At 33.2% G+C, this 25,122-nt stretch overlaps 2 protein-coding genes across 2 annotated transcripts; one reads left to right on the top strand and one right to left on the bottom strand.

Moving 5' to 3' along the window:
- Positions 1-329: 329 nt before the first annotated feature.
- LOC121796940 (protein GRAVITROPIC IN THE LIGHT 1-like) lies at positions 330-1,763 on the top strand. The gene has a single exon (XM_042195698.1). It carries the CDS (start codon positions 330-332, stop codon positions 1,761-1,763), a length of 1,434 nt encoding a protein of 477 aa, XP_042051632.1.
- Positions 1,764-5,093: 3,330 nt separating this feature from the next.
- LOC121793482 (axial regulator YABBY 1-like) lies at positions 5,094-7,375 on the bottom strand. Its single transcript, XM_042191493.1, has 7 exons — positions 6,985-7,375; positions 6,734-6,895; positions 6,551-6,647; positions 6,125-6,173; positions 5,973-6,048; positions 5,458-5,532; positions 5,094-5,375 (listed from the first exon to the last, which is right to left on the bottom strand). Exons 1-7 carry the CDS (start codon positions 7,090-7,092, stop codon positions 5,304-5,306), a joined length of 639 nt encoding a protein of 212 aa, XP_042047427.1. The 5' UTR covers positions 7,093-7,375; the 3' UTR covers positions 5,094-5,303.
- Between the last annotated feature and the right edge of the window lie 17,747 nt (positions 7,376-25,122).

Here is a 25,122-nt window from a genome sequence, read left to right as displayed (position 1 = left end):
ATGGTTGATTAAGCTTATTCGATGTAACATGTTAAGAACTTTTAAGTTATAACAATGTGCGACTAATTAGTTTGAAAGTAGGTACAATCAAAATAACAAGTAACAAACAAACACCAATCTATTTATAGAGTTGAAACTAATAAATTTTCAAGATTTGTTTATGAGAAAAAATAAGTGCAGAAAATGATAAAAGTGGAGATCCCACTAACTGCTCGCAATCATAGTTTGTTCAAGCACGCATTCCTTCCTCTTCATTCAAAGCACAAATTTTGGGGAATTCGCAAGAAAAGAATACATTTTTGCGCCTTCAAATGTATAAATTCCGAGAGATGGAACTCGAGGGAGCTCCGCCGCCGCCGATTTCCGACATGTTTCAGAAATTCGCCCTCGCTTTCAAGACCAAAACCTACGAGCTCTTCGCCGACGAAGACGACTGCACCGCCGTCGACTCCGATTGCGACGTCACGCTCCTCCTCGACTCCGCCGAAGAATTTATCCCCCACCAGAAAGTCGTCGTCATCAAACCAGACTCGGGCTCGGGCCCGGAGAATTCGGATTCGGACTTGATTCGGGCTTTAATCCCCTCTCTCTTCGCCACTCTCTCATCCTTTGAAGCTTCGTATTTGCAGTTTCAAGCGGCGCATGTGCCGGAAATCGACCAGGACGCCCTCGAGCAGGCTGATAAGTCCATAGTTTCGATTCTGCAGAAATTGACCGAGATGAAGAATTTGTACAAGGAATCGAAGCGAAAGGGGCCGGGGTTGAGTGGCGGTTTCGAATTCCCTGCAGCGTCGATTTGGGAATTTCAGGTGCAGGAGAATCAGAGCAAGCTCAGGGTTTTGGAGACGATTGTGAATACGCAGCAGTCGCAGATTGATGTCAAGGATGACGAAGCAATCGAATTGAGGAAAAATTTGGACAGAATTAAGGCTGGAAATTCCGAATTGATGCAGAAATTGGGGTTGAAAGAGGGAGGTGAAGGTTTGGGCTTGGAGGTTATGCTGACTGTTAGGGTTTTCGAGGCAATGCTTCGTGATTCAGTGAAATCTATGCGGTGTTTTGTGAAATTGCTGATTGATCTGATGCGAAGAGCAGGGTGGGATTTGGAAGAAGCAGCCAACTCTGTTTATTCAGGTATGAATTACACCAGAAAGGGCCATTTCCGGTATGCATTTCTCTCTTATGTTTGCTTAGGAATGTTTCAGAATTTCGACAAATCTGATTTTGGATTATGCGATTCTGAGACTATCAGCAATGGTATTGGCACTAAACAAATCGAAAATAGTACTATGATTGATGGTGATTATCTGAGGCAGTTAATAGAGCATGTTGCCAATAATCCGATGGAAATGGCGAGCAAGAATCCAAAGTGCGGGTTTTCTCGGTTTTGTGGGAGGAAGTACGAAGAACTCATTCATCCGACGATGGAGTCATCAATCTTTAGCAACCTAGATAGGAAAGATAAGGTGTTGGATTCGTGGAAGTCGTTGAGTGTGTTCTATGAGTCGTTTGTTAGGACAGCAAGCTCGATATGGCTGCTTCACATGCTGGCGTATTCGTTTAAGCCCGTGGTAGAGATATTTCAGATGGAGAGAGGGGTGGAGTTCTCGATGGTATACATGGAGGATGTCTTGGGTAGGTGTGGTTTGCCGCCCGGGAAGAGTAGGCCGCGTGTAGGGTTCACGGTTGTGCCCGGTTTCAAGGTGGGGAGAACTGTTGTCCAGTCACAAGTTTATCTCTCTGATTTGAAACATGTTGAGTAGTAATCAGTTTTATTATGTGTTGAGGTGTGGTTTTATTGGTTGATCAAGATTTGTGTATGTGCATATTTTGTGTTAGAGGTTTTGGTTTTGGTAATACTTGTATAAAGAAGAAAATATACATCATGTTTTCTCCTTTTGCTTTGTGTTGTTTTAATAGAGAAGAAATGAATCAACTTGTATTTATCTCCTATTGAATCTGCAGTTTGGCTCTTGCTATTTGCATTGTTGAGTTGGTTGGTCAGTATGTATAGGCTATAAGAAGGTGTTGATTTGCTACTTTTTTGTTGATGCATTATTGTATTATCTATTTCTTTTTTTCATTTATATTCCATGAAAATTTTGTGTATTGTTTTTATATTATTCTCTAGTCTGTTGGATTCGTCGGAAATTGTTGATATGGGTGGGCTATGTGTTGACGTTTTAAATGAGGCTTTTGAATAGTGTTGTTCCATTGTTTTGTTGCTCTTCAATGATTTTTGGTTTGGGAATGCCTCTAATTAAACGGATTGAGGTATGGGTTGAGAAAATCTTGAAAGCCAAACAAATCTTAGATACTACTCCTTACTTCCCCCAAAGAGTATGAACTATTTCCTTTTTCGTCCGTCCCTTAATAGTATAAACTTTGTAATTTTAAAAAGTTCAAAGAACATATTATCATTACACATCATTTTATTTATAATTTATATCATTATAATAATACAGACCCAATCTACACAAACATTATTTTGACTACTTTTTTTTCTCTCTCTCCCTCTTACCTTTTCCCTTGTTTATTAAAACCCGTGCAAAATAAATCCATTAGGTGAGGACAGCCCGATCCGAAAATGAGATTTAAAATGGGCTTCAGTTTCTCCAATATCATTCCTATATTTAACAGGTTATAATAATTGGGCCTACCTATAAGGAGTAATATTAATGGTTTGGGCTCTATTGGATCTTGGGAAATATAGATGACATAAGCAATTAAGCCTGTGTTCAAGCACCTTACTTATTTTGTCTCCACGCTTCCTTGAATAGTACTCTAGTAAATGAAACAAGGTTAGCTATATTTTATTTTAAATCACAATGTCTCAATAAAAATACACAAAATTAATTTTATAATCTATATTTTTCAATTCAGTTTTCACGCCGTGGGCTGCAATGGTTTTAACCGGACTCGGTTAGCTACTAATTCAAAACCGTTGGTTATAGCTCATAAATGGCGTCCAACGGTTCAATCTGAACCATGGTATTGGTTACGGCGTCTGATTACGGGTTGGGAAAATGGAACCTGAGTCGGCGGATAACCATTGATACAAAAATAGTATTGGTATCAGGCGATGCGAATTTTAATAAAAAAATTGGAAAAGTAAGAAAGTGATAGAGAGACAAAGAGATCGAATAATTATTTGTAAAAAATAGACTCTTCTTATTAGAACAAAAACTTACCATAAATAGATAGAGTCTAATTTTGATGAACGGATCAAAATAAAATACATGATTTTTTTTTTATATGAAATAGTATTCGCATTAATAGCAAATTTGTCTATTTAAATAAGAAGTGGTTAGATTATTTAAAGAGTAAAAAATGCATTATAGGTTTATAGTATATAAGTGTAAACGTGAAAAAAGGGCGGATGTTGTTGTTGGTGGTCCATTGTTACTAATTAAACACATCCTTGAACGAATTCTTGCAAAAACACATCACTTTTGTGTAATTGGAGCATTTCCATTTCAAGAGCTGAAACAGCAACAGCTCAGGGAATTAATAATCTCTTCTCTTTCAAACCTCAATGCATCCAAAAAATCCGTGTACGATATTCTCTGATAATCAAACAAAAACTCATATAAACAGTAGCTAAACATAGCAATTAGCAAAATTCCGACAAGGACAAATTATATCTTAATTGATAGTATTTGATGGAGTATGTAATAAGATAGATAGTAAGATATTTGTGTGGAGTTAGGCAGAAAATTTTAGGCTGTGAGGGGTCCCAATGGATTATACTTTGTTTTCTTTCATAATGATAGGCAAACAGAGCAGCAACAAGAAATGAGTCTTGCTCTTTTCTCAACTGAATTATATACCTCATTCCAACAAAGATCCTTACCCATGTGATAACACACTCGTCTTCAATTTTCGTGCATGTGCATTTTTTATGGGCAAATGAATATAAATTTGAACACTGGACAACGATGGATTCGAACCCGAGTCTTTTGGCTTGAGACATCCACTCTACCTCTTGTTCAACTCACACACACACATTTTCATGCATGTCCTTGCTAATAAATTAGGAGAGATAAGAGAAAATGTTAATAAAATAGGAGAGTATAAAAATAAAAAGTACTAGTACGGAGTACCAAGTAATAAATTGAAAGTAATAATATTCAAGACGTATGAAAGCGGAAAGATCTGACTATTTTTTGTGGACGAAAGGAGTACTGTTTTACCGTTAATCTAGGTAGGTGTATTATATCGATCCTTTTTGGGAATGTGCATTTGCAAATAATTGTAAGGTGGGAGTTGTAATTTTAATGTATAATGAAAATTGTATTAAGATAATATTGTGGTATTTTTGGCGGACTAGATTGAATGATACATACCGTCTCCGTCCCATAAAAAAGACATTTTTTAAATGACATGATTTTGAATGCACAATTGATTAAGTTGGAGAGAGATCAAAAGAAAAAGTTATTGAAGTAGTGTCAGTCGAGAATGAAGTCCACCTTATCAAAATAGAAGTGGATTATTTTTATGCGACGAACCAAAGTGGAAAGAGTATGTATTATCATGGGACGAAGTATAATTAACTGATGAAACTAAAAGCACGTGGCTTAAAATGATAAATGGAATTATTATTCGTCTTCAATACTAGTATGTGAATTATGGCCAAATAACAACTGCCAAATTGGTAGTCATGGCTGATGTACTGAAATGAATTTGAATAGTATATGCTGCCCTAATTTATTTTTTATGAGATGTTTAATTTCTAAGCTAGCATAGGTATAGTACTCAAATTTCTTTTCCAGAGATCTATTCAATAAATTCGGCATTAATTCCATTTTGTGCTTTATCAGTGTCTCTCTATTTCATCAAATGTATGGATCACCAAAAACTTAATTATTGTAGTGTCATGCGACATTTCATTTGGTAAATGCAGTACCTCTGCAATAATGAAACATGAACACTGCAAACTGCCATTGCAGTGTATATGTTTTTCCAGCTTTACTGAATGCTACACGTACCATGTACCAATCCCTGCCTCTCATTTTGAAAATTCATTTTTTACCAACACAAACCAACTTAATTAACTCCATTGCATTCACATTGTATCAATCATGCTCCCATTATTTAACCCAAATGAAAATCAAATGAAATACCACTACATAAGATATATTTGGAAGAGTTTAATAACTGTTAGGATTAGTACATCAAAATCCTCTCCCTATGCACCAAAGAAAGCTGAAGCTAATTAAACAGCGCGCGTTTGTGAATGACATAGAAAAAACGACATGGAAAAGAAAGGTGCATTGATTGATTGATTTATGTTATAGTATAAGCTAGTAGGGAGACACGCCCACGTTTGCAGCAGTAGAAAGAAACCCATCTTTCATCAAAACATCCTCACCTTCCTACAAAAATCGCCATTCCATTCAATATAGTCAAATCTGAAATCAATTTTTCTAGCTAGGTTTTTTTATTATATGTATATACCTGTTGGCACACATTTTGCTTCTTCACGGGTTGATCAGGCATCAGTCCGAAGTGAATATGAGGAAAGTGGGCCCACTGCCACCAACAAATTTTACACAATTATTCCAATTTCCACCAAACCCTAGTTTTAATAAGTACAGACCAAACAACTAAATTCAACTCAAAAGACTAGTGTGTTAGGAGAGAGAATCCATTTAGTCTACAAACCCCACACCGGTTGCTCTTACGGCCGATGTGGGACATTAAGTCCGTAACAGATATCCCACTCTGAATGACACATTTGTAAATATAGAAACATCACTCTTTCTACTTTTTTTCCTAGCACTTTCTTACTTTATTCTCTATTTTACTTACAAAACAATACTACATAAAATCGTTTGCCAAATTAGAAATGTTCTATTTAGAGTTGAACGGAGGGAGCAATTCAAAGAAAGAGGGAGAAAGAGAAAGAAGCCCTAGCTAGTATTAGGTGATAAGTAGATTAGAGAGAGCTGTGTTTGTTGAATTAATCTTACATTTTTGGCAGCAGCACTGAACGCCTCTCTGTGGCTAATATCAGGGTTTCCAGCTTTGATACGTTGGATCTCGTCCCTGCATTTTTTGTTCATAAATTCCCATCTCATTCAATTATTAAATCAATAGTAAGTAAAGCTGCAGAATTACTTACTTGATGAACCGGTTGTAAGCAGATGGCACTCTCTGTCTTTTCTCCGGGGCTGAAAATATTTCAAAATACAAACAAATAATAAAACAAAAACTACACATTAATTTGGATTTCTACTTCTGTCACCTACCTTTCTTCTCTCTCATAATTACTTCATCATTATCCAATGATTCACTTTTTTCATGATTTCCGGGCGATATATATCTATCTATCTTTCTACCTTCTTTGAAGAGAGAAATAAACAAAAACTCAATAAAAAAACAAAATCTAGGGTTTGGAAAAAGCACAGCTCACGATATAAGGTGACTCAAAACATGGAATAAATTTAAAATTCAAACATAAAAAATCAGAATCATTAATAAGTAAGATAAAATATTTATGATTTGTTGCATGTAAAAATGGAGAGAAATTGGGATTTGATTATCTCACGTCTGTTAGCGACTGGAGGTTTGGGGAGGTCGTGAATCGGAAAAAATGAGTCGTTGGGATTCGGCAGCAGAGTGGAAGGCGAGCTTCGGATCTCCTCCTATATTCATTGAAATAAGAAATTAATTGGAATGTTGATATAGATTTAAAATGATTAAGAACCCTAGGAAAACCCTAATTACGTACGAGAAGATTTTGAGGGGGGAAAAGTGAGTGGCCGAGATGGAGCTGATGATTGGACGGCGGGAGGAGGAGGCCGCGCATATCGACGGTGACGGAGAGGAGGTTGGAGCAGTTGCCGCATCGCACGGTCACAGTCTTGAACAAGCTGGTGCAGGGCACGCCCACCTGAATCAAATCAAAATCAGACAATTTGAGAATGAAAAAGAAGATCGAGGGAAGATGATAATCGAGAGTGGTTAATTAAATAGTAATACCGCAAGGACGGTGTTGCAATAGGTGCAGTGGACGTAGCAGAGCTGCTCGGAGGGAGGGAGATGGTGGTGCTGCTGCTGCTGAACAAAAGCGGCAGATGAAGAGGACATCTTCTTCTTCTTCTTCTTTTAAATTCCTTGTTGTTGTTATTGTTGTTGGTGGTGGTGGTGATGGTTCCACTCTCCTTAATTTGATTGATTTGATTGATTGATAGAATGACTGATCAAGGAATGTATGTATGGAGGTTATTGGGTTTTGACAGATTAGCCACTTTGGATCTGATCTTCTGAATGTTTTCCTTTTTTTTTGAAGACAACAATGAGCTGAGAGAAAGAGAGTATAGGGGTGCCCACGAATTTAACACACTTGAAGAAAAGTTGTAAAGCTTAGTAGTATAATTCTCAACAACATACATACATACATACTTGATAGATGTGCATACTTGGGCAAATGTATGGTTGACATTCCCAATGGATTAGTGTGTGTGGAGATGCAGAGGTGGGGGAGAGGAGTGAGAAAAGGACGTGTGCATGGGGTGATTAGCTTTCTCTCATCACCTGTTGTTTTCATAGTTAAGAGGGGTGTTGTGTATTTCAGTATTTGTATTTGTATTTGTATTTGTATTTATTATTTATGAATATACGAAGGGCTAGTGGTAGGGTTAGTAAGCTTTAAATGGCGGCCACCTATCATCTGCACTTTACTATTATTGCCTTTTTACTTGTTTTCTTATTCTCCTCACTCATTGCAATTTCTCATTTCCCTAATTATATTTATTAAAATTAATTTCCATTGTATATCAAATATATAAAAAGTGTACTACTAGTATAATTTAAGACTTGGATTTGGAATGTTTTAAAATTATCACTAATTTTGTTTATTTCGGATTTTACTATACCCACATCATGTTCTCCATCTTCGTCAATGACTTTATTTAAAACTGTGATATACAAAAAAATTCCATCAATGTAAATTCAGTGTTCTTATAAACAATACTTAGCTACGGGTCAAATTTAAAGCTTTCTTCCATAAACTTCAAAGTTAAAAATAGAATACAATAAGTGAAAATTGTGATCAATTTTGGAAATGACTATCCAAAGTCATCAAATTAACTATACTTATTTCCTATTGTAAAATTATATTGAATCTGATCTAACTCATTAGATCAAGTTTTGAGCTTTATGTAATATGTAAGCTTAAGCCTAGTAATATACTTAGGCTTTAAATTTGGATTAGTATGATAAAAAGTTGGTCCAGTCCAGTCCAATCCAATCAAATTAAAATCCAACTCCTCCAAAGTTCATCTTGAAGAGAAAACTGAAACTAATATATAAATCGTATGGACCACTTCTCTTGTTACTAATTGGTTTGAGATGAAACCTTATGAATTTTTATTAGTCATTTCTATGACTTGACTGTGTAGGCGAACCAACCTTCTCCTCATTTTATGCATAAACAACTTAATTCTTTCTCATGTTTTCCTTCTCCCCTTCTCTATTATTCTCTTTTCTTGTCTTTTTCTTCCCTGTGATTCATTTGATTCAGAAGTATTCCCTTTCACCGTGGCTACCCCATCTCACCATCTTCTCATCATCAAAAGGTACAATTTCAATTTGTTAGTTGTTCTCTTTAAATTTTTTTGTCAATTAATTCACAATATTATTATATTTATTTTGATTTACATAGTTTTCGTAATATGTTTGTGAAATGAATAAAATTTCAGGAAAAGAGTCGATGCATGAGAGAAATTTTACAACATAATTCAATTGTGATTTTATTGATGAATTAGATATGTTAATGGAATTTTATTGTGCAAAATCCATTTAAATGGATGATTCAAAAATTAAATGTCCATATGCACATTACGAGAATAACATATTTCTTTCTAAGGGCACACCAAAATGAACATATTGTGTGGAAGGAGTTTACACTCGAAATTACTATGATAAGAGATTTTATCACGATGTCGGAGTCGCCAATAAAAAGAAGAAGTGCTCAAGACAAATGTTTTAAGTCTATCTCTTACCTTTACCAAATATCCATTTATCTTCTCTCTTATACTTCCTTCGTCCCATAAAAATATAGACATTTAAGATAACACGAAAATTAATGCACAATTAATAAAGTAAAAGAGAGAGAAAAAAATTATAGTATTACTAGTGGAGAATGAGGCCACCTTATTAGAGAGAAAGAAGTAACGAAAAATAGAAGGAGATAATTTTATAGGACATCCCAAAATATAAAATGTCCTTATTTTATGGGACGGATGGAGTATAAACCATGCTCATGCTAGTTTTCCAGCCCTGGCAAGTCCACACTATTTTCCATGTTTTGATGTGTTTATTTAACCATTTAAAATTCTTGAAATTCAAACCAAATTAATTTAGTTTAATTACTTAATTACCCTTCATCTAAACTCACGTTGATTACTTTATTAGGATAATTTTAACAGTTTACATTTTAAACACAAATACTACAAAGTAGTGTACCGAATAAAAATTAATCAATCCCCAACATTTATCTAATACAGCAAACAATCATCAAGATTAAGTTTAACCATCTAAAACAAAGTGGGTTATGAAGCATGTTGAAGAACTACAAAGAACATGTTGAATGAAGTTATGATTGTGGATAGATTATGTTTAATGAGAAATAGAAATAGTTTCTCACAACATAAGTACTTCTCTTTATTTTAATTTTTTATCCTTTTACATTTTGTATGCGTCGATTTACTGCATAGTTTCCCATTATCTTTTCTTTGTATGCGTCGATTTACTGCATAGTTTCCCATTATCTTTTCTTTTTTATTTTGTAGAGTAAGTACTACTCCCTCCGTTCCACCGTAATAGAAGCATTTCATTTTCTGTATTCGTTTTGAAAAAATGATATTAAATAGTTAAAGTGGAGAGAGAGAGTAAAGTGAGAGAGAGAATAATGTAAAAAAAGAGTTATCTACAATATTCTCTCTCTTACTTTACCTTTTCTCCGTTTTAACTATTTATAATTATTTTTTCAAAATGAGTGTGCAAAATTAAATGTCTCTATTACTATGGAACAGAGGGAGTACTTGGTAAGGGTTTGTTGTATGAGCAACGTAATGGCGAGCACCACATTGCTTTGTAAATGTTCTAAATACTACTCCCTCTGTTTCGTAGTAATGAAGCCATTTTGCCATTTTAATACGTTCCATAGTAGTGGTCGTTTCTATTTTTTTAGTAAAAGTCAACACATTTCTTTCCACTTACTTTACTCTCTCTTATTTTGTTCACTCTTCATCTCTCTATCTTTTTCATTTTCTACTTTATTCTTCCTTACTTAACTCACTTAACACATTTTTTCTTAATCTCCGTTGCGGAAAGAAATGTTCCACTACTATGGAACGGAGGAGTAAGTTTTTATAGTTTACCTAGCAAGAATTCATTTTGTCGCATTAGAGAAATGCGCATTTATTTAGTTATGGAGATCTAACAAAAGCTAACTGTACAAATACAATGACCAAACTTGATCTATATATCTAAGTTAAATAAAAAAAAGCCTATACATATATCCCATCCATGAGAAGATAAAATAAGCGATGGTTCATAATTTGGAGAGTAGATAAGCTCTTAATTTGCTTTCCTTTCATAAATTTTGATGGCTCTAAATTATTATCATCACATAAATAATTGTTGGTACAAACTACATACTCAAATGAAATGTTCTAACTTAGTTGGAATTGAAAAAGTACTACTAATATAAATTGCTCCATAAAGAAGCTTAAAAAATTAAACATTAATTATAATACTCCCTCCCGTCCCTAAAATATAGACTAGTTTTATCATTTTGTGCCACCTCCCGAAATTAGACAAAGTCTAAATATAGAAAGTTTTTAACAATTACATACTCCCTCCATCTGCGAATAGGAGTCTGTTTTTCCAATTTAGTCCGTCCGCGAATAAGAGTCCCGATTCATAATTACCATAAATAGTAAAGAGGCCCCACATTCCACCTACTCATTTCACTCACATATCATTTAAAACTAATATATACTACAAGTGAGACTCATATTTCACTAACTTTCTTCCACCCATTTTTCTTAACATTTATTAAAACTCGTGCCGGAATTGAATGAGACTCCTATTCGCAGACGGAGAGAGTATCATTAATAATGTGGACCTCAAAATCCACTAACACTACTTACACTACCTTTCCTTTTCCTTTTTTTTCATTTCTCTTACTTTATCATTTGCACATTAAAACTCGTGTCATATACAAGTTTGTCTATTTTGTAGGGACCGAGGAAGTATAATATTCCAAAAGCACGTTAACAAAAATTAAAAAAATATATATTTTATATTTTGGTTATGATTTGACCGCTCGCACAGGCTTCCTCACACATCTAGATACTTTGTTGTCAGTGAAATCTGAAAACATATCTACAGTTTTTTTTATGTAGCCTTTAATTTGTCCTAACATTATTTTCTGCAACTCGATCGTTTATCTACATTATTTTATGCAATAACCTACTAAACCCATTATTTTTTTTGAATTTTACTTCTCTGGATTTGTCATCTTTTTTGTTTACATATACATACAACACGCACAACAGTTTTTCTTAGGGTACATATATGCACACATCATTGATCTCTTTGTACTCTTGGAATCTAGATTCGCATGAACAAAAGTACTGTAATAAAATTCAAAATATGAAATCAAAGGTTCCTGAAATTTGATGCTTGAATTTTAATTTTAAGCCTCAAATTCAATAATTTAGGCTGAAAAATATGATACAATGTGCCTTAAATTTGATGCATGAATTGAAGAAGCGATCTGAAATATTTAATTATAATTGCATATTAGTATACAGAATTTTATGCGTATTTATTGGTAATGACACATATAGAAAAGTAGGTTGTGAATTAAAAGAAATGTAGATTAATCATAGCCCCTGCTGAAAAAGATGCCACTTTAACATAATTGAAAACTATCACATTCCAATAAAAGTCCAACTGTGTCTTTAAAATAATGAAACAAAATAAAATACTCCGTAGAAATGAAGCATGTTTTACTAGCATACACAGTTACCATTTTTTTACTGTTTTTTTTATGTGGTAGTACATGGTTTTGTGGTCCAGTGGAAGTAGGGAGTGTTATTAATCTAGTACGTCGTGCTTTATTGGGATATTTACGTCTGCTGTAATGAAACTTTAAAAAAGTTGAGTTTTTCACTAACTTTGAAATTAACAAATAATATTACGAACTTTACCCCGAGTTTATTATTTCTCATTAATGAAAAAATTCCGACAAATAATTTAATAATACGGATTTTTTTCGTAATTTCTCGACAACAACTTCGAGAGTTTCAAGATTTTCAATCTTTGAAAATAATTTTTCTTGAAGCACACCCTTCAAATTTGTTCTTTAATCTATTAATATAGCCGGAATTTTTTCACTAGTGGGAAATAACAAACTCGGAGTAAAGTTCGTGATATTATTTGTCAATTTCAAAGTTCGTAGAAAAAACTCAACTTTTTAAAAGTCCCATGACACATTAGGCGCCAATATCCCTAATTTATTCTACTCCATCCTGTATTTACTCTTGGAAAATGTACATTTTCAAGTAGTCAAATTGACATTTTTCTTACTGTTTCCTCTATTTTTTTTCAGGGAAAATTTACATTTTCAAGCACTAAATTGACATCATTTGAAGCTGGCAAGTTGGGATGCCTATTCAGTCAATTAAATTATAAGGGCACCTGTGCCAGGCGAGCCATTTTGCTTGATGAAACGAGAAGGTGGCGAGCCATTTTCACTGCACATTACAATGATAAGGTGAGTTTTACTATTTCAATCACTGAGACCATGTTTATCGGGATGGGTGGGTCGGTTGCCATGTAGGTAATACAATTACAAAAAAAATTAATTCACACACAAGTCTCCCTCTCTCTTCGACCCAAGTCTCCTTCTCTCCTCAAACACACCTTCGGTCTCTCTTCTCATTTAACCACTCAGCCAATGAGATTGTGCCAAATGACACAATTTCATTGGTTGATATTATTATTTTTAATAATTAATATATCTTTAATATATTATATTAAAAAATTATAAAATTTATACCAAAATTCATAATTTTTCTTCCTCTATAAATAGAGACCACATTTGCTATAATTTTGCACACAAAAAATATCATCTTTTCTCCTCCTATAATCCTTATTGTTTAGTAGATTTTCATATTTTTTAGTTTCCCTTGTTGGTAGAGCATATATGTGCAAAATTTTGCAATTACAATTGAATGTGTAGTTTTCATCTTATGTATGAGTACTAATTATGTATTTTCAATTTCGTATTTGAATGAATGTAATTTATGTTTTTTATTTATTTGTTTTTATAATTTTTAGTTTGTCATTTATTACGTTTTCGATAAATTTACAATAATAAGTATTTCATGTAATAATAATAGTATTAAAAAATAATGTAAAAATAAATATATAATAGTGTGGTTGGGTGGTCATTGATAAACCATGAAAATATGTGTGGTTGGGTTGGATGAATATTAATGATGTGGAAGATGGTGTGGAGGAGATAGAAATGAATTAAATATTGAAAAAGTGGATGGTTGGGTTGGGTTTGGGGGTTACTGATAAACATGGTCTGAGTACTACAAATTTTGAACTCATGTCATTCCTCTAAGTCCCTACTTAGGTAATGAAAGGAGTATTTATTACTACACAAAGTTGGCATAGGTTTTATTATCAAAAACTTTAAATAAAGATTTCATCTATCCCATAAAAAAAGATTATTTTTAGTATATTTTATGAGACTCGCTCTCTACAAATAATATTTTTAATCTCTTTTTTTTATTATTATTCAAAATGCTTGAGCCAAGAGAAACGAGCTGCAGAGTGCAAATAGAAACAACACAATGCCAAAACAACCAGAAAGGGAGTAAAAACACTACCCCGGTCCACCCTAATTCAAGCTAGAACAGAAAACCACAACAATAAAATGAGAAATAAAACCACGGCCAATAAGGCTATGATAAGATTACCATCTAGCCTCATGTTGTCAACAACATGCCCACTTCCTAACTTCCTCCAAATTATCTCTTTCATATTTTTTTTATAGTTTACACATGATATAGTAAAACTAATATAATCTAAAATACGTTGTTATTAGTATTATAGAACGGAAAATACTATAACTAAAAATATATAAGTCAACATCTATTGCAAGGTTATGTTATATGTACCGTATATCACTTAATTAAATGCGGCTCTTGTCTGCTTATTTATTACTGATTTTGAATTAGTTCTCAACGTAGCCATTATTGAGAAATACAATAAAATATCCAACTATTTTATTAATCAGGGATTCATCATAGCCACTATTGAGAAATAAAATTAAAATATAATATAAATATCCACTATTTAATCAGGGATTCAGGGTCAGGGGCATAAAAAAATTCAACATGAATGCATTTTGCTATTTTGAATGCGCAATTATTAAATTAATTGACTGAAATTTCATATAGTAGTACTGCAAATTAATGAGGAAATAGGAGATTCAACATAAATTCCATCTACTGCAGTTATTGTGAGTGAATATGAATATTTATTAATTAATTATTTGATTGACTATAATAGTACCGGGTATAATGACAAAATTTGTTGGTCCTTGACAACATCTCTGAATTGAATTGTTTAAATTTAGCCACATTTTTGAATTTCAGTTTTGTTTTGAAGCCTAGCGTATGTGATTCTTCAACATACAAGATCATTAATGATACGTGTCCACTATAATTAATACGACGGCGTATAATGCAATTAATCATGCATATATAGACCAAACGAGTTTAATATTTTTCATATGATTGTCTGTTTCGAGTTCTGCTTGAGTAATGAAAACCTGTACATGTACTATTTATTCTCAGATATTGAAAATATATCTGTATGTATTTCCTCTTTATGACCTCCTGATTAAGTTGTTCTTATTTTACCGTTAACAAAAATATAAATAATGCAAGTTTTTTATTATAACTATGGATTTATATAATTGTGGTGTATTATAGTGTTAACTCCTTCTTAAATTGCTAACTACAATTAAATGATAGGCATTAGATCACTAAATCAAGGTACAAGATCATTCATCCGTGAATATCAATACGAAGTACAAAATATCAATTATGAGTCAATTAACAAAAAGTTAGTTATAACTAACTTTTAAAAAATATCCCAAAACTTTAAATGAGTATAGCCATCTCAATTTAAATTATTTTTTTACACATCATACATCAAAATAAAGATAATTTTATAAGGATTCTAACGAGATCTCACTTACATATGTTTCGATGTCAAAATTTGAATTTTTTTTTGAATTTTCGTATTTTTCAAGTATCAGTTTTACGTCAATATAGCTATCATAAAATGTCAATCTAATAAATATAAAATGTCAATGCTAAATTGTGTTTACATATTCAATGAAACGTATTGATATGTTTAATACACTATATTGACATTTTGATCCAAAACCCTAATTTTGGTAGTTTTCTAATCTTTTTAAATTTAAATAATAATAAAACGAAATTACACATGACAATTTGTAAACCACTAGATCTCTACATATCTTATGGTTTTAAATTAGTTAGAATTAGCAATTAAAAGTTGAGTTAGCAATTGATCACTCCCCTCACATAGTTTTATATACTTTTAATAGATTTTTTAATTTGATTTAACTTACATACTCCTACAAAGGGGAGTGATCAATTGCTAACTCAACCTTTAATTGTTAACTACAACTAATAAGAACCATAAGATTTGTAGAGATTTAGTGGTCTACAAATCGCCATGTGTAAATTCGTTTTATTATTCTTTAAATTTAAAAGGATAAGATAACTATCAAAATTAGGGTTTTGGATCAAAATGTCAATATAGTGTATTAAACATACCAATACTATTGATTGAATATGTAACAAAATTTAGCATTGACATTGTATATGTATTATATTGACATATTATGATAGCTACATTGACATTATGCTGCTTTTGAAAAATACGAAAATTGGAGATTTTTTTTCAAATTTTGACATTGGAACATATGCAAGTGGGATCTCGTTAGAATCCTTATAAAATTATCTTTAATTTGATATAAGTTTTGTAAAAAATTAGTTTAAATTGAGATAGTTATAATCATTTAAAGTTTTTGGATATTTTTTGAAAGTTAGTTATAACTAACTTTTGGTAAATTAACATTAATACCCCTAATTGACATTTTTTGTGTATTGTATTGATATTCATGGATGGTTAATCTTGTCCCTTGATTTCATGATTCAATGTCTATTATTTAGTTGTAGTTAGCAATTTAGGGGTTAGTTAGCAATATAACACACCCCCTCCAATAAAATAGTTTTATATGCTTTTAAGAGATTTTTTTTATTTGATTTAACTTACATACTTCCCCCATTCCATAAAAATATCAACATGTGGGATGACACGAGTTTTAATGTATAATTAATAAAGTAAGAAAAAGATAAAAGAAAAAGTAATAATAATAATAATGTTAGTGGAAAAAAAGAAGTTACCAAAAATAGAAAGAGTTATTTTCATGGGAGGACGACCCAAAATGGAAAAGTCCATATTTTTATGGGACGAAAGGAGTACAAACTTTTCATTTTACGGGACACTCTCCAATATTCACCAAGAATCTTCTTCTTTTTTTTGATAGAAACTACGAAAAAAACACACACTAGCCGAGCGTTGTACAACCCAATAAGGAACGGAGAAATTACACGGAAATAGACTAAAATGAAAATACAATTATCGAAAACTGATACTCTCTCTGTCCGCTATTAGGAGTCTCATTCCTTGGCGGCACTGGTTTATAGAAATGTTAAAAAAAATGGGATGGAAAAGAGTTAGCGGAATATGGGTCTCACTTATATATATTAGTTTTAAATGAAATGTGAGTAGAATGAGTTAGTGGAATGTAGGGCTCTATTACCATTTATGGTAAAAGTGAACCGGGACTCCTATTCGCGGACGTACTAAAATGGAAAAACGGGGCTTCTATTCGCGGACGGGGGAGTACATCGTAAAAGGAGTGAGCCGAGTCGAGGAGTCATCTTTCAGCAAGACGAGATACACCCGATAGTACTCTCGGATTGACGTGTCATCCCCAAAGATTAAACGACTTCGTCTTTGAATAAGTAGAACCGCAAGCAGCAGAGTTCCGACAAACTGAATGATGACGAGTGCTCAGCTTTTGACAGAAAACTATACAGCGAGAGGAAGAGAACTTTGAAATGCTAAGAGTGCAAAAAATAATTTGGTGCATGGAATAAATGGAATGACTAGCTTATTTTAAACAATGCATGCACCCTACGGGACATTCATACTTTTGCGTTAATCACCTCAGAGTTAAATTAATCATGTTAGCCCAAGCATTTAAATTTCCATTCCACGTTCTCTCAAAACAGTCGGCTCATTTATTTAAACAACTCCAACCCCACTAAAATTTAGTTGCAACACATAAAAATTTAATAGGCCCAACTTTAGAAATCCCCCTTATACAAAAGAAAGTACACGCCCCAAATAAAAATTAATTGATCTAGTGTGTCATCAAAATTGAATTCCCAGCCCAAGTAAAATAATTCCCACCCAATAGCAGGCCCCATAAAGAAGTAAATAATAGCGGCCCATGACCAATAACAAGTGGACCACCTTATATATATTACAATTAAAACACTAAAAACATTGTTCAATAAATTTCAATAAACGACATTCTCTTATCTCAATATATCATTGTTTACTTGTTCTCGCTATATTTAATTTTAATGTAATTTTGTTGAAGTAGTTGTTTAGAACAAAAACCCCTCTTTTGATTGTCTGGATAATGTAAACAGTTGGTTTGCAGTACTTAGGATTAGTTCAATGGTCTATGTGGATACGATACACTTACTTGCCTATGACTATACTTGCATAGTACATTGGGGTAGATCTAGTCTAAATTAGGATTAGTTCATATTTTTCTATAATTATACGTAAGTTTTAATTTATAACCGAAATTCGATGAGATTATGTTTCAAATCCAATTTTTCTCCCAATCGACAAATCTTATTAGCAAAGATAACATATGTTACTCACATGAATGCAATATGTGAATATATTAATGTGTGTGACATGAAAAAAAACACAAATAAAATATTGGTGTCCATAAACTCCCTCCATACCTTTAAAACCAAAAATAAATTGGTGGGAGATCATATCATGCCCACATTCACATGCAACCATGTGATGAGGGATGGGATGGTTTTATCATTTTGCCCTTTCTAATTTAACCTTTTAAAATATAATGCCGTTGCACCTCATTTTATTTTCTACATATATTCTTGTTATTATCATAGACATTTAATGTGTATAAAAATATTAAATAATATCTGTATATATAAGAGGTTGGTCCAGCAATTGAGCACGACATGTGATATGTAGGATCAATTACAGCTATTCATATCCTAATTACGCCAATTTCACTCAACCAATGAGATTTAAGATTTTTTGCTAAACAATTTGGTCCCCACTAGGATGCTACTTCTTAAATATTATCAAATGTTGGGGATGCTAATGCCATGATTTTTAATCTATGAGTACGATATATAATTACATAAAAATTATGAGAGTGTACAATTCTACCCCTTGTTCCCATGCGTATATGCTCCTAGTGTTACGATATGATTGGACACTCAAATATGCGATATAGTATTTTATTAATTAATAGAAATTGTACCATAAGATTGAGCCATCCATTTCTTATCACATTAGTGATTAATTTGCATTATGTGGATGTAAATATTGAAAATTGAAAGTATATAGTTGTTACAGGTGGTTATGATGATGAGGTAAGTAGTATAATGTTGATGCATATATATATATATATATATATGCCCCACAAGCTCTCACAATAAAAGCAGACTACATGTGGGGAAAATTGGCCTTGTTTGTGAGTGAACCCTACTTTGCTTCCTCTCCTTCCTCTATAAAGCTGCTTTCTCACACACACACCTTGTGCTATACTGGTCCTTCAATTCTCACTATGTATGGCAATGCCATTTTCATTTTCTTCCCTCTCTTCTTTCCTCCATTTCTGCAAATTATACTACTAGCTAGCTGATGCCTTGAAGAAGCATTACTGTTACTAAGCCCACTTCATGCTTTTCCACAGCTTTCTTGAACTACAAATTGCTTCACTTCTCTCAAGAAATTGGGGTTTTATATAAGTTCAAGAAAGCTGTGGGAAAACATGGTGATTCTGGGTTACTTCTCCCTCCACCACTGCCACAATTCCACATTCTTTTCAGAGGTATATTTTTGATATAGTTTATAACATTTTTTTATATATATAAAATTAGAAAAATTAGTGATGATGGGTGAAAACTAGAGTTTAATTGTGGCAGAGAAGATTCCCTGCAGCTCTTTGTTTCCTCTTTGTCATCAATAATTGATATATACTTGATCTAGTTTGCACTTTTGTTTTTTGGCCCCCTCTCCTATTTCATACATTTCTGTGGAAATAATTAAAAGGCTTCATTTTGTCAGCTACTGCAAAAACATAAATTTTCAATTCTAACCATCATTTATCTCACAGTGAAAAACTAACGTATCATTACACACTGAAACTCACGTAACTATATGCAGAGGAGACGTAAATGCTCCATTGCATTCTCAACTGTCACTGCAACTACACAATTATGACTCTTTTATTTACTCAATCTACCTCTTCTATACTTGCATTGCTTCACAAAATTCATTGAATAAAGTTATGATTATTTTTTCAATTAATTGGCAACTATAATGATTGCTTCATCATAATCTTTTGAGATGAGTTTAGACGATTATAACTTGTAAGTGTTGTAGTGTATTAATTCGTAGTTTGTGGGAAAATGGGTATCATGTATTAGATTTGGGCAATTTGGCTACCAAATATTTAAAGAGGCGTATATTTTCATGCAAATGAGACAGTTTCTTAGTTGAAAATGAGTGACTTGGGTTGAGAAGATCAGACAAAGAGCTATGGCTTTGAATTTGCAAAGGTCAGAAAAATAGTACCCTCAGTCCCCCATTATGTGTTCCAATATTTCATTTTGGCTGGTCGCATGTTAATTGTCCCATTCCATTTTTACCACTTTTGGTAGTAGATCTCACATTCCATTAACTTATTTTTACTCACATTTTATTATAAAACTAATACCACATCCGTCCTAAAGCAGTTGTCCCAATGTAGTTGAATCATTTCCTTTTTTGTCAAAAACTTTATCTTCTCTCGTACTTTACTCTCTCTTCCTCTCACTTATTGTTAAATGACTTGCTCTTGATTACTTTCAGTTCCCACTTGTACCAATCTTGATTATTACATCATTTATTTCACGGCATTATGGACTTGTGTGCTGATTTCTGTTTTTGCAATATTGCACATATATCAGTTGCTAATTACTACTTTAATCTTTGCTTCTTTGTTTGAGTTTTCAAAATGAAGTTGAGTCCATTATAATAATCTGCATCCAATTTTTCTTAATTTTCTATATTATTTCATGAGTTATTGGTAAGATTAAATGTTGTACAATTAAATATATTTCTATGTTTTTACTTTTTAAATGATTCAATGACATATGTTTAATATGTCTGTACATTTTCACCTTTTCTTAGTGCAGAAAATGAGTTGTGGAAGTAATAGTTTAAGTTTCTTCCATTCCATTAAAGTGGTACCTTTGATAGATATATATATGTCTTTGCTGACTATGAAGATATGGTTTGAAATTTTAATTGTCCACCTTTTGTCCATTTATTTTGTATTAATCAGAGGCTTCATTTTGATTGATTGAATAATGAATTATTGTTGTTGATTTTCTGTCACTAAGCTAACAAATTATGTATAATCATATCTTCTCTCGTGAAGATATTAGGTCCTTCAAGTTGTTGCTCACAGTACATGTGTAATTCTTGAAAAGTTAGCTGCGTTATCCGTTGATTCTTTTGTTTTGACTAGTAATAACTGTGTAGATAGTTCATAGATCCTTAAGAAAAACTTTAATTTGTAGTCATATTTTGTCTCAATATGGTATTTTCAAAATTTTGAAAACTACATATGTAGATGTAGTATGGTCCATCACAAGCAAATACTAATATATAGATATAATTAAATTTATGGTGGGTATAATTTTTGTGAGGCTTAATTTGGTGAATGACTACAAGTTGAATGGATGAGTAGGTGTGACAATCATGACTGTATGCTATCGTTCCAAACCCATTGGGCCGGAATTAGTCGGCATAATCCCACGTCGTTTTCCACTCAAATTAATTTGCCACTTTTTGTTACACTTATCATTTTAATTATGTGTGAAAACTAGCCAAGCTAATAGTGAATCAAGTTGTACATTATTATCATACGGAATAATTAAATTATATTAACTTGATCTTAGGTTGTATGCATTCATAATACCAATAGATCAAAGAGAATTTAGATGTATATATACAAGCTGTCAAAATTTGTATTTATTGCTCACTTTATGTAAGAAAGAAGTGAAATTGGAAAGCTCTATGGCTTTATTTGGTGGTTGCCTTGCTAGGTTTGTATTTAGATGAAATGCAAGTACATATTGTTGAGATCTCAGAAGTAGTGAGCACATTTTGCTAGTTGTGGGAATGTATATTCTCAATGTTTGTGTTAACCGAGACCTGATGACTTCCACATAGCTACATTTGATGTATGAATGGCTGTGTTTATGATCTATCTATCGATTTGTTTGGCTTCTTTCAACTGTTTATGCTCACGTTTGTTAGTCTCTTAGTTTGCAAAGGTATAGATTTTAGTAAAAATTTATTATGGAAGGATCTTTGAGCGTTGCTGGCAATTTAGTTTGAGGGTTTCAAAAACTTTCAAAGACACATACGCATCTCAAGACTTATTCCATCCATTTTGTTACTTTACTCGTGATTTTTTTTCAATTTTTTCTCGATTTCTTCGCATATTGGATTTTGTTTAAGATTTTAGTCAAGGTACACCCGGTTGATGATGGGGCAGCCGGAGCCCTTCTCCGCGGCGGAGTAGGCAAAAATAACGAAGAACATGGCCCACAGGTAGACGTACGTGGGGAAGGTGTTGGGGTAGCAGGCGCAGACAACACCACCATGACAGCGATGCCGATCAGGATGAGCGGCCACGGGAGGAACTTCATGCACTTGGTGCTGCTCAGCCATACGCCACCGCCTATGATCGGAGGAAACTCGGAATATTGATGAGTCCGATTAGGTTGTTGTTGTTGTTGTTGACTTGTTGTCCTTTCCTATTATTTTCTTTTCATTTTTTTTGGTCGATGTATTTTGCAAGTTTAGTTTATGAAGATATATAAGGCATATATATGGTTAAGTAGGCCAATAATATATTGCAGTTTTTGCACTAGATGTCGTCATTTCGACTAATTTTAATTAACGACTCTTTTTTTTTATGCATAACAATTTGATATTATATACATTTTGAGGTAAATGCAACGGATCGTGCATCCAACGAGGGAGATGGGAGATACTAGTTTAAATTAAAATTCCAACTAATTACGGAGTAAACAATGATTTTGGATGACTAACACAAAATAGTTAGACATCACACTCCAACTCATTAAAAGGGCTTGGTTCGATAAATTTCCACTTACTTTAGAGTGAAAAGGGAAACTAAATATCTTCTTCAAAAGCAAAACTATTAGGTACTATACTATCATTTTCACGCTTTAATAATTAAGCCAAAACACATCTCTAAATTTTATACGCCCATTATTAAAGAGATTAGCAATCTATCATAATAAAACAATGGAAATAATCAATGATAATTCAAACCAGGATTTCTTTTAAAGTTGTAATCTTTATAAAGATTCCTCTTTATCTAACCTTTTTTTCTTTATTAATTAAAAAATATTGGTATCGTTTTCAGATAGGTTTTAGATAGTGATTGCGTGGAAATATTATAAAGCAGAATTTGGACCGTTGGCCTCATTTTCAATATACAAATCGGCCCACTACCTACAAAACCGGGCCCACCACTCTTAAAAAATACTTACAACAACTAATAGAACTAACTACAAATAATCGGATTATACCGTACTTGAAAGTAGAGTACTGCATGTACGGATATTTGGCTGCTCTTCATACGCTGAAAGGGTTTTGCCCCCTTCTGCTCCTGTATATATAAATAATTGGAAGTAAAAAGTAAGAAGTGATATCATTTTATATTCAATATAATTATATAATAATGATGCTTTCCTAATAAATGAGATTAATGTTCTAGGGCACACAATGATTATTCTATACTCCCTCTTTCCCACCCATTTGTTTTTCGACATAAAATTTTGTATAGTGGTGTTCTATGAATTAAGAGTAAAAAAAAATAAGAGAAAAAGAAAAATAGAGAGAGTGATATCCATATATTAGAAATATACTCCCTCCTTTCCTTGTTTAATAGGCATTTCTTTTCGACATGAAGTTTAAGAATAATGTGTAAAATGAATTGTAAAAAAAGTAAGAGAGAAAAAAGTAATAGAGATGAAGAGAGAATAAAGTAAAAGGGGATACTTTTTGCCGAAAATAGAAATGACTCAATTAACTTGGAACTTCCCAAAATAAATAAATAACTCTACTAACATGGAACGGAGGGAGTACTCATTTAGCTGAGATATTTCAAAAGAAAAAATTTGTCACTTAAAATGAGATTGAGGGAATATTTCATACTAACAAAATACATATTTGAAAATTGTACGAATAATACACCTACTAAGCTAGCGGACTGATCCAAGCCCCTTAGCTCAAGTGGTTGAGAAGGGGGCAAGGATACCGCGCCATCCTAGAGGTCACGTGTTCGACCCCTGGGAGGCGCATCTTGGGGATTTATTTTCCCTGGGGGGTGATGAGTTCACTGGCCTGAATCTAGGAGCAGGGGGAGATAGGTTAACTGGTCAGGCCCATAATTGGGAAGATAGGTTAACTGGTCTGGACCCGTGATTGGAGGGAAGGTAGGTGGACCCGTTGGTCCCCTACAAGACAACGAAGCGCAGCTCGGTGGTAAGACGCTTCACCTCCGACCGTTAGGCCGGGGGTCCGAGTCACTTCGGGGGGTAGATGGGGAACCATCGTTGATCCTCCCTTAAAATAAAAGCTAGCAGACAATTTCTAGTATCCAAATTTAGGGCATGGATCCCCTGCTGTGGCAAAATGCACAATAGGAGGTGTTGTGCTCATCCATACCATACATAGTGTAAATAAATGAAAATAATTTAAGTGTACAAAAATTAATGGAGGGTGTAGTGACTCAACTTTATTTTACCCAAATAATACCTGCAAGTGTACGGGGTTATCGTAGCAAATAGCAAGCAAGAGTATATCGTATCCCACAGAGACAATTAAGTGTAAACCTAAGTACTACGAACAAATTTCAACTATTATTCAGACGATCAAGAATTTTGGTTTTGAAACTAATAACTACTAAAGCATATAAGTTCAAAGATTGAAATAAAGCACTTAAACAAGAAAGCAATTAAGCAAGTTGTAGAAAATGATAGAGAAATATGCCGAATTCAAGGATCGATGCACAACTCATAGCCAAACCCAATTGAAACCGATTTACCATTTAAAATCTCAAGAATTGTTGAATCAATCACAATTGTAGATTAAACCCCCCTCCCCCCCCCCGATGTGAGAAATCCGTAGATTAGATGTAATAATTGAAGCCCACTTCTAATTCTTAGACCTAACTTCCAAAAGTTTGATTAGATTAAAGATCCACTCAAAATCGCAACTCTCCCGAGTTTTATTGAATTAAGGTGTGAATTATTCCTCTTTCAAGATTAAATATTTCATCTCTCGATTACTCTAAGAAACCCTAACACTCCCAATTGGTGATCAAGCAATTGATAGGAAAAAGCACAAGAATAATTCAAACAATTGCAAGAGCGAGATAAAACAAAGTCAATTGGATTAAAACTATAAATCAATGCATCTTCACCAAGAATTCTACATGAAAAGTTTAGCTACTCATGTTCATGGTAGAAAACAAAAAGAAACTAAGAAAAACAATAGAAATCATGATACGGATTACAATTGGCGGAGGAATTGAAGCTTGAGTCTTCAATC

This window comes from Salvia splendens, chromosome 3 (assembly GCF_004379255.2).
Source record: "Salvia splendens isolate huo1 chromosome 3, SspV2, whole genome shotgun sequence".
Lineage (NCBI taxonomy): Eukaryota > Viridiplantae > Streptophyta > Magnoliopsida > Lamiales > Lamiaceae > Salvia > Salvia splendens.
The sequence above is the reverse complement of the archived record's forward strand: the minus strand, read 5'-3'. Positions and strand labels throughout refer to the sequence as shown.